The sequence below is a fragment of the Sinocyclocheilus rhinocerous genome, unplaced genomic scaffold (assembly GCF_001515625.1).
Source record: "Sinocyclocheilus rhinocerous isolate Xijiao unplaced genomic scaffold, SAMN03320098_v1.1 scaffold1482, whole genome shotgun sequence".
NCBI classification, from domain to species: Eukaryota; Metazoa; Chordata; class Actinopteri; order Cypriniformes; family Cyprinidae; genus Sinocyclocheilus; species Sinocyclocheilus rhinocerous.
In genome coordinates, this window is record NW_015624221.1 from 777,583 (window position 1) to 788,686 (window position 11,104).

The following is an 11,104-nucleotide window of genomic DNA, read 5'->3' on the forward strand; positions in this document are numbered from 1 at the left end:
GAGTCTCATTACGAATATGTCGTACGTATCGCATTGTCACATGCCTTGTAAAAATTCATAAAAATGTGACTGAGCAACTGACGACTGTATCAGCGCAGATTTTCCTCGCGCTTTGGACTTTGAACCCTGGTTAACAAGCAGATCCGCCGCGAGGTCATGCAGCGCTGTCAGAATACATGCAATTCGCACGTGTATTAGAAAATATGACGTTCTGCAGTTTATTTACTAATTGTTTAAGGCCATTTCGCGATTTCAATCATCATACAGTAACCAGCAACAATCACCCCTTCCTCTTCTCATCGAAGACATGTGATGCAGCACTAAACGGTCTCTCGCTGTCGGTGCTTGTAATGATTTTTGCGTCTTTCTCTGACAGTTTAAATGCTTCCACACTGCCGTCATGTTTGCTGCATTATAAAGAGTGCGCGCCTCTCACACTACGCTGGTTGCTATTTGATCGCGTCATGTCATTGTTCGGTACAATTTATTCTGTCTTTTCGCTGAACACCGAAAGAGCATTTTTTTGCTATTTTCGGCCGAATAATTTCGGTTGCCGAACATTCGGTGCATCCTTAATAATCAAATTTCCGGTCACTTTTGGAGCTCAGCCGTATGAATCCACTATCGCTGAATGGAAAAGAGCAGCTCTGCTACAACCATACTTGCATGAATTTTCTTTGTAAACACTTTTGAGCAAGCCTTTCCTTAAAAACACAGCATAGAGCAACAGGCTAGTGAACATCCAGAAAATACATACATCTGCACCAAAACATAGCGAAATACACCTAAAATGTGGCATGCACAATGAAACAAGCTCTGAGCACTGATATAATTCATTGACTTTTCCACGAAAAAGCAGTCTCTGCTGAAATAAAGTGAAAATATAGAAATATAAAATGAATATGAGAATTACATAAGAAGTCTCAGACTGAAATAATCACTGATAATCTTTGAATAATGACATTTATGGTCACTTCTGGAGCTCAGCCATATGAATCCACTGTTGTTGTATGGGAAAGAGCAGCTTAAACATTCAGGCATGACTTTTCTTTTTTAGCTTCAATAAGATGAACAAATCATGACAAAATGTTCACTTTTGAGCACACCATTCCAAATATAGCGTATAGTGAACAGTCAAGTAACAGGCTAGTGAATGTCCAGAAAATACATCCATTTGCACCAAAACATAGTGAAAGAGACTTAGAATGTAACATGTGCAATGACACAAACAGCCCTTTGCTCCAGCACATCTAATTCATTGAATTCTTTAATAAAAGTCATCCATACCACTTGTGCTCTATAGTATATATATACACAGTCTTATGATTCTGAAGTCAAATGACAGCATTGTATGACTGATATTTCAGTCAGTTTTCACTTTTATCATCTTCCCTTTGTGAGTTACGTAGGAGATGTCAAAAAACGTAATTTTTCTATCCTTGAGGCCCATACGAAGCTCAGAGGTTGCTCTTTTTTTGTAACTCAGCAGACTTAATGGAGTTCTCACTGATATTGCATTTAAGTATCATCTAAGATGCTTCTCTACAATGTTCTACACAAGCAACAGGCTAGTGAATGTCCAGAAAATGCGTCCATTTGCACCAAAACATGAAAAACACTTAAATCGTGACATGCGCAATGAAAAAAGCAGCGCTGATCTAATTCATTGAATTATCCAAGAAAATGTTGTCTCTCCCCCAATCCCACCCATCCCAGTCAAGTGGACTGACCCACAGCTCACCCAGAACATGCAGGACAGGCAGACCCAGGTGCGTGCGCGGCCGGCCAGCGCAGCTGGCAAGCTGAGAGACACGGAGGGCATCACGAGATCACGCTCACGGCTTCCTCTCCACTGGATCCCGCACAGGACGCATAACTATTCCACACGCTGGTCCCACAACGCTCCACAGATCCATGTCACGCTGAGGAGAGCTGCATCAAATGCCGCTGCTGTCCTCCTCACCACTCTCTTATTCCAGGCGCCCTCCCTCTCTCCGTCTCTCTCTCTTTTTTTTGGGGTCATGCAGCTCGGCTCCACAGGAGAGAGGGGGAGGTGACTGAGATCCTCTTTATTTCTCCCCACTGCTCTCCTTGTCGGGTTTTGCCCCTCCTCTCTCCATGTCTCTCTTCAGTCTTACTTTCATTCACATCTTCCACCCCCTGCTTTCCTCTCGAACCTCCCCCACAAGCAGATTTTCTCAAAGCACGCTCACTTGTTCTCATCTCCCACTCCTCTTGCTTCTCCCGCAGTTAAATATACCTACAGGAAAGAAGCATCTGAATTGTTTCTTCTAATTAAGTCACCTGCATCTCAGATTTTGCCTCCTGAGAAAAAGACTCAGTAATGTCACACATGTCTAGAGTTTCAGATAAGAGAAGAGATCTCCACACGATCGCCGTGAGTCAAATGACTGAGATTTGAATATGACCTTGACCAGTCAACTATTTTTTCCAAAGGCAAATTATCTGAACAGTAAAATGTTTGTCTGTGCTACTACGAATGAAACGTCACCAACGAGGACTCTTTAATATCTCAATGGTTTCTCATAAGTGGAGATTAAAAAGGAGAATAAATGGACTTGAACGGTTGTTTCACAGATTTTCACCTTTGCAGTGTGTCTCCTAGAATTTTAAAAAGAAATCTCAACAATGTCTCAAACTGTGCTCTGATGCCAAGAGTCAAAATCCTTGAGATTTGAATATGAACTTTACCTCAACTCTTCCGAAGGTATGAATGAGCAATCTCTGAGCATGAAAATGTTCCTTTTGGGGCATGACAGATGAAATATTGCATGTGAGAACTATTTAACATCTCAGCTGTTTCTTCTAAATTGAGATTTAATAAGGAGAGTAAATAGACTTGCACTTTTGTTTTGTAGACTTTCAGCAATCTCTCTTTGCAATGCGTCTCCTCAGGAATGTCAGAAGTAATCAATGTCAACAGTGCTCAGAAGAATTAAAAAGCCTTGCTGTGAATGTGAATGTGAATCTTTCTAAACAAACTCTTCCAAATTCAAGTGACACAAGCTATGAATGAGCATGAAAACCTTCAATATGAACTCAAACATTTCTCATCAGACTATTCACATTAATTTGACTACTCAAATTTCTTACTGGACGCCAAAAATGAGCTGAAGGAGAAAAAAAAAATATATATATATACTTGAATTAAGTTAATATTTCATTGAGAACTTAAGTCTCCTGAGTAATAAAGGAGGAACCAATTGTTCCACACATTGTTCCTCTGGGCACCTAGAAAAGAAAACTCACTAATGACCGCTTTAATGTCTCAATAGTTTCTACAAAACAAGATGGAGATCAGGTCTCTCATATCTCAGATTTGTCTCCTGAGAAAAGACACAGGTAATGTCACATGTGTTTAGAGTTTCAGAGATCTCATCAATGTCTCAAACTGTGCTGTAATTTGTCAAGATACAAAAGTCTGAGATTTTATCATATGAACTGGAATACTTCTCATCAAATTCTTTAAAAGCAAAATTATCTGAGCTAATAACGAGCGATTTCTGAGCAATAAAAAGTTCTTCTGGCTCTCTGAGAAAGAAACGTCACACGTTGGCCTCTCTTTAATGTCTTGTTTCTCCTCAAGGCAAATTAAAAACTAAAGTAAATGGAATTTAAATTTGTTTCGCAGATTTGCAACATTCTCTTTACAATGTATCTTCGATAGAGTTTCAGAAAAGATCTCAACAATGCCTCAAACTGTGCTCAGAACTGACAAGATAAAGTCTGCAATCAAAGACACAGACTCATCTCATCAGATTCTTCATAGACTAGTCACATTACTAAACGGAACTCTTAACACGTCAACAATTGTCTAATTTGTGTCTATAGTCTCATTTTGATATTGTCCCAAAAGAGTTAGCCTAATACTTAAATCAAACATCATTGTGAACTCCATTCAGTCTCTTTAGTTATAGAAGAGCAACCTCTGAGCAATACATTGTTCCTATGGAAACCTAAGAAAGAAAGTGCTTTAAACTCTTAACTGTTTCTCCCAAACAATAAAATTAAATGGAATGCAAATTAAGACTTCAGCTTCTTAGATTTGCAGTAATTCCACATGTGCCTCCTCTAGAGAGCTCAATGTCTCAAACCATGCTCAGATTAGACCAGATAGACATTAGACAGTCTGCGATGATAATTCAATATTAACTCAATTATTTGTCATCGAATTCTACAAGCTATGATCTGTGCTATACTATATACATTAAGATTAGAACTCTACATTCTTACTGCATGTTAATTACAGTCTCATTTGTGTTTTTATGTCTCCTAAGGAATTTTAAAAGAAACAACATCGATTCTTGAGTGACAAATGATTGAGAACTCCACAAGCCTGGAAAGAGAGCAACCTCAGAGCAATGAAATTTTCCTCTGGGTCTGCAAATCTCCTTTAATGCCACGGCTACATGTCTCTGCCCCAGATATCAGCGAGGCTGTGAGCTATTGCTTTTCTGGGGCTGTGATGCAGCCATCAAAGACACAGCAACCCAAACAGCACACAGAGCAGAGCTGAGAGCTTCATTACAGAGGCACATCAAACCTTCACTGACCTGCTGGAGAGGAGGATGGTCTCACTATGGGTGTCTCTATGTCTCAGGATGATGTCTGTAATCCCTTGGTATTTCCTCTTCATCACACTGATGAGATGAAACCTCTCCTGGGGTCAGTCCTGTTTGCTTTTACAGACATTCACCCTGTCCATCATGGCACACGGTGGACACATTTGTAATTGGGGGTTGCATTAGCCACAGACGAGCTAATTCAGGCAGTCAGGGTGCACGAAAATGCCTGTAAACAAGCTAAATGACTAGGGCGGCAAATCTCAGCTGCAGAAACTCTCATGAGGAAGTATTTCATGTTAAAAAAAAAAAGGCAGAGGTGACTCTACAAACTCTACCATCTACAAACAACTTGAAAACAAAGTCACGTTTACAAAGTGATGAAGGCTTTGGGGAAAGATCAAAATGTACCATGTTAGTGGCAATAAATATTTGAAGGATCATCAGAGGTTTTTTTTTGGCACTCAGTAGCAAGTAGACTATATCCACTAGCAGAACTAGTAGAACACACCTAAAATAAATAAATAAATGAATAAATAAATAAAACAACAACAACAATAATAATAATAATAATAATAATAATAATAATAATAATAATAATAATAATAATAATAATAATAATAATAATAATAATAATAATAATAATAATAATAATAACAATAATAAAATATTAATAGTAATAAATATTAATAATGATATGAGTCAGAGTCTGTGTCTGTGAAATGACTTGCAGAATTTCTAATAACAAAATCTTCACACATTTTCCACTTGAACAACTGATTACAGTGGAACAATTATCCACACCGGTCTACTATTGTGGTAAGAAATAATGTACCGTATTGGGCCGAATATAAGACGACCCTGATTATAAGATGACCCCCCTTTTCCAGATGTACCTTTTGGAAAAAGGTTTTTTAAAAACCAAATCAATATAAGACGACCGCATTTTTTCAGATGTATTTCCAAGAAAAAAAAATCGTCTTATATTCGGGACAATACGGTAATTATCTTACATTCCCTAAATGTTATATAACAACAAACCATACCATGGTTGGTTGCTTTACATTTTCCTTTTCTTGTCCAAGTGCATTCCTTAAACAGAATAAACTGCAAAGTGGACCAGACTTTATGCTAATAGTCAAAAATGGAGCTATGTGGCAAAGGTTTGCAAAAGCTGACGAAAAACACTTTCATAGAGCATGGAAGATTCATGCACATTTACCTGAGAGATGTGTTTCAATATTTGCCATTAAATCTGAGGACACTGTATCTGACTGATACCTCGACAACCGCTAATGTCTCTATAGGCAGACTGCAGGCCAAATGATAAAACAGAAATAAGTGTGGGATTATTTTGATTAATTTTGTCACAATGAAAACCTTCTGGTTCCCAACAGTACCTCAAAGCCTGAGGCTGTAAAAGCCTCCATTTTTATTCTTCAAGCAGATCAATCCCTTTATGAGATCCGCTCTGGTCAATAGACCGGCTAAATATACACTCGCAGAACGGCCGCGATGCGCTTTCACTCAGCTCTATTTCGAGAACATGAATCAGATGAGAAGCAATACAATATAGGAAATAATATCCTGCCTCAGATGCAGCGCATTAGAGGAGATTGGGGTCAAAACGGGCAGAAAAGGGACGATTTGAAGAGCTGAGCTTTTCTTGATGGAAGGAACTTCAAGAACACAGATGAAGCTAATGAAAGGGCAGAGTCATAGCGATGGATGACACAATGAATATTCACAGTGTTTTTGCAATAATTTGCTAACGATATACACTGGCAGTCAAAAGTTTGGAATAATACTTTTAATGTTTTTAAAAGAAGTCTCTCGTGCTCACAAAGTCTGCATTTAATTAATCAAAAACACAGTAAAAACAGTATAATACTGTGACATATTATTACTATTTAAAAGCAGGGCAGAGTCATAGCGATGGATGACACAATGAATATTCAGTGTTTTTGCAATAATTTGCTAACGATATACACTGGCAGTCAAAAGTTTGGAATAATACTTTTAATGTTTTTAAAAGAAGTCTCTCGTGCTCACAAAGTCTGCATTTAATTAATCAAAAACACAGTAAAAACAGTATAATACTGTGACATATTATTACTATTTAAAAGAACATTTTTCTATGTGAATATATTTTAAATTGTCATTTATACCTATGATGTAAAGCTACATTTTTAGCATCATCAGAAATCATTCTAATATTGTCTCTGACTAAAATTAAGTTTGATTACAAGTTACAAATGGTGAGTTTGATAAATGACTCATTTGGAATCATCAATTCTGATACAACAAAATACACATGAAAAACTGTTGAAAACATGCTGTTTTACCATTTAAAAAAAGTAATATACACATAAATATATGGCTGCACCTGGGATGTCGAGGCCTTTCTGGTTCCTGGATAAAATTAGCTTGTTTATTTTCAAGCCAGGACAAAATAAGTGCAGTCTATTACTAGAATACACTCAAAGAGCATCCAGCATGAAACCACAGCCCTCCAAGACCCCAAAACCCTCACTAGAGCTCAAGCAAACAACATCTTCTCTGTCTGAGACCAGGAAAACAACGAAAGTGGCAACCTTTCTTTACTGTAATAGCAAATGCTGCAATGGAAATATGAGAACACAACCGAGTAACTCAAGCCGCTCATAACAGTCCACAGGTACCTGCGCAGATACAATATCTCCAGATGAACAGTTGTATGACAAGACAGAGTCCTAGTTTACATGGCATATTTGCAGTTTCACAAGGTAAAACATGTAAATGTGTCCTGGATTGAGGTGTTGGTTCACTGACTTAAAATAAGCTACCTTCAAGTCAGAAGTCAGAAAGCGCTTTATTGCCAAGTATGTTTGCACATACAAGGAATTTGAAGCTTCCAGAGACAACAACATTATGTGAGACAATAAAAAAATAAAAAAAAGATATATGAATAACATGCACATATGTATATACATAAATAAACTAAAATAGACAAAAAATTTACGTACAGGTGTGCTATAGATGGAATAGAATAGAATATAGGGCTGCCACTAACGACAATTTTTATTTCGATTAATCTATCGACTAATTTATCGATTAATTGATTAATCTAAACGATTAATTTCCCGCACAAAAAATCTAACATTTTACTTAAGAATATTTTATTAAACTATATTTTATTAAACCAAATGAAATCCAAATTTCTATGAAATCCTTTTTTTAAAGCAAAAGTAAAGTGCAACATAGAGTGCAAGAAGCAAGTGTCCATCTCATAGTCCAAATCACTGAAATCAAAGTTCAGTATTATAGTGTCAAGATAAAACTGTAAAACTCAATTAATTAGACTAGCTTTTTGATTAATACAATTTAATTTAACCATTAAAACAGAGTATAGAAAAATGAAAATGGAAAAAAACTGAATTTGGAAATAAAACGGATTTCATAGGGCCCTATAATTATAATACATTTTTTGTGGTAATAAAAATAGATGTAAGTGAACAATAGCCTTTAAAATCCTTGGGAAACAGTCTAATAATGTGTTTTATGGATTCTCGTCCATGAAATGCGCCACTTCTGGTATTTTGCCGGTTAGTCGATGCAAGCAAAATGAAGTCGAGGATTTTTAAAAATCGAATAGTCGAATAAAATCGACGAATCGCGACAGCCCTAATAGAATAAGATGTTGTATTAATAGAGGTGTGAGACCGGGAGTTTTAAATCTACAGTAAAACGCATTCAGGTCTTCAGCAAGTTGTTGATTCGCCTCAGTGCTGGAGGATGGCATCTTATAGTTTGTGATGTCTTTCAGGGTCGTTAGCTGAAAACTGGTTTTCCAGCTTCATAGAGTAGCTCCTCTTAGCCACTCTGATCTCCTTTGTCAGTGTGTTCCTGGCCTGATTGTACAAGATTCTGTCCCCACTCCTGTAGGCGTCCTCTTTGCCCTGACGAAGCTGTCTGAGTTTTGCTGTAAACCTTTTGCTTGTAACATACAACAACCATCATTGTTGTATGTTAAATAAGTCCTGGTAGGAGTGCATATATCCTCACAGAAACTGATATATGAGCTTTACACAGTCAGATAAGAGCGGCAGAGAGGAAATGCTCTGTCACAATATATGAGTCTGGAGAAGTGATTACAGTAACCTATGCTTTGAGTGCAGAAGAACGGCTCCTGTACATTTCTGTGCCAATAAGACCAATAGACTAATAACCTGAGAAAACAAGAGCAACCAGAGTGACTCCTAGTGGCCATGATGAGAACAGGCTCTATTAGATTGAATAGCGTTTAGATTAATCTTTTCTAAACTTTGGAAACATTACTGATCATTCCTACCTTATAGCAACTATTTACTGTCCAACATACTGTATTATGACACAAGCTTTTGCCCTTTTCTAATGTAAGTCTATGGATGTTTTAAACAGAATTTAAGTTAAATTTATGTTTAAAATGCATAGAGAAAATGCTATAAAACATGGCAAAATGATGCACTTTTAATAGTTAACGTATAAAATCAGTACAGACATTTTCTCCACGTTAAATGAATAAAAATTTACACTTTTATTCAGCACGGGTGGTATAAAACATGGCAAAATGATGCACTTTTAATAGTTAACATGTATAAAATCAGTACAGACATTTTCTCCACGTTAAATGAATAAAAATTTACACTTTTATTCAGCACGGGTGATTTATATTCATCAAAAGTGACAGCAAAGACATTTATAATGTTATAAAAGACTGCTATTTCAAATAAATGCTGTCCTTTTGAACTTTCTTTCATTAAAGAATCCTGAAAAAAGAAATATATCCAGGTAAACAATTAAGCAGCACTAACTATTTTCAACATCAAAATGTTTCTTGAGCAGCAAATCAGCATATTAGAATGATTTCTGAAGGATCATGTGACACTGAAGACTGGAATAATGATACTGAAAATTCAGTTTTACATCACAGGAACAAACTACATTTTCAAGTATATTCAAATAGACAAGAGTTATTTTAAATTGTAATAATATTCCAGTATATTGCGGTTTTTACTGTGTTTTTAATTAAATAAATGCAGCCTTGGTGAGCAAAAGACTTCTTTCAAAAACATTTTAAAAATATATTTTTTTAAAAATCACATCACAGGAATAAACTACATTTTCAAGTATATTCAAATAGACAAGAGTTATTTTAAATTGTAATAATATTCCAGTATATTGCGGTTTTTACTGTGTTTTTAATTAAATAAATGCAGCCTTGGTGAGCAAAAGACTTCTTTCAAAAACATTTTAAAAATATATTTTTTTAAAAATCTAAATCAAACGATAATGTATTAATTCAATCCGTGTTTTTTCCTCCTCTTTACAGTTTACATTCTCATTACATTCTGAAGTCTTCACAGTTTTTTTTATCACATTGCTGCATAAATGAATTTCTTTAAGGGAAAAACAGCAGATAAAGTCTTCAGTAATGTCATACTTCATTCCAGCTCATGTAAGAATAATATCCAATCTCTGGTGTGAAAAATGCTCTTAAGCTAAGACAAAAGTGTCAAGTGTCACTCCAAAAGACAGACTGAATCACGGCTGACAGACACGAGCATCAGAGCCTCGAGATGATGTGAGTGGCAGCGCTGGAGGAGGAGCCTGAAAAACACACCGCATAATCAAATCCATCGCTGCTCCGCATCAACATGGCTTCGACCTTCAGCGCAGTCCTTCCTCTCAGATAAAACAAAGGCTGTATTCTTATTGCCTCCATTATGGAAATAAAGATTTCTCTCTCTTTATTCTGTCTCTCTGAGCGGATAGTCGGTGTCAAACGGGGTCAAATAGACTGGGGACCGTCCTGACCGAGATGGAGCGATTGCTTTATAGCTAGACGACAGGGAGCAGGATGAAGGGAGCAGAGCAATGAAGTATGGGTAGGACAGGAAAGGAGGAGAGTAGGGCTGGGTGGAAGAAATGTGACATTTTGCTACAGTAGTAGATACTGTATATATTTACATGTGAGAGCAATGAAAAACATGGGCTGTAAAGAAATTAATATTTCAGTCTTTCTATATCAGAATTTCATGATTCAGTGCGTTACTTGATAATTCTCTGTAATTATTTATGACATTTACATACTGAGTGAAAATAGTTATTCAAATTAAATCCTACACCATTTTTGTTTCATATCATATTTTTCAACAGATTTGAATGTGGCTCAGAAAAAAAATCAAAATTAAGAGTCTAAACCACTTCATTTATCATTTAACAATTCACTACTTTATTTAATAATACTAGTTAGTCATGTACTGAAATTAAAATCATTATGTGAAACCAAAGATTCAAGACTAGGCAAAAAAAAAAAAAATTATTAAAATAATTATTTAAAGCATTGTTTTGTTTTTTTGTTTTTTTTTTGGCTGGAATAACTATTAATTCTAATAACATTATAATATTTTTCAGCCCGTAATTGTTGTGTTTATACATTAATCTTTAACCTAATATTTAGAATTCTGAACTAGTTTTTATTTTTATATGTTCTGTTTTAA

At 36.0% G+C, this 11,104-nt stretch overlaps 1 protein-coding gene across 1 annotated transcript in view; it reads right to left on the minus strand.

The window, feature by feature from the left end:
* Positions 1-1,939, minus strand: part of LOC107739685 (tensin-1-like) — a 207,344-nt gene extending 205,405 nt beyond the window's left edge. The window contains exon 1 of the mRNA XM_016551885.1: positions 1,742-1,939. Within this exon, the coding sequence (XP_016407371.1) occupies positions 1,742-1,822 (81 nt within the window). The 5' untranslated portion in view covers positions 1,823-1,939. The remainder of the gene's footprint in view (positions 1-1,741) is intronic.
* Between the last annotated feature and the right edge of the window lie 9,165 nt (positions 1,940-11,104).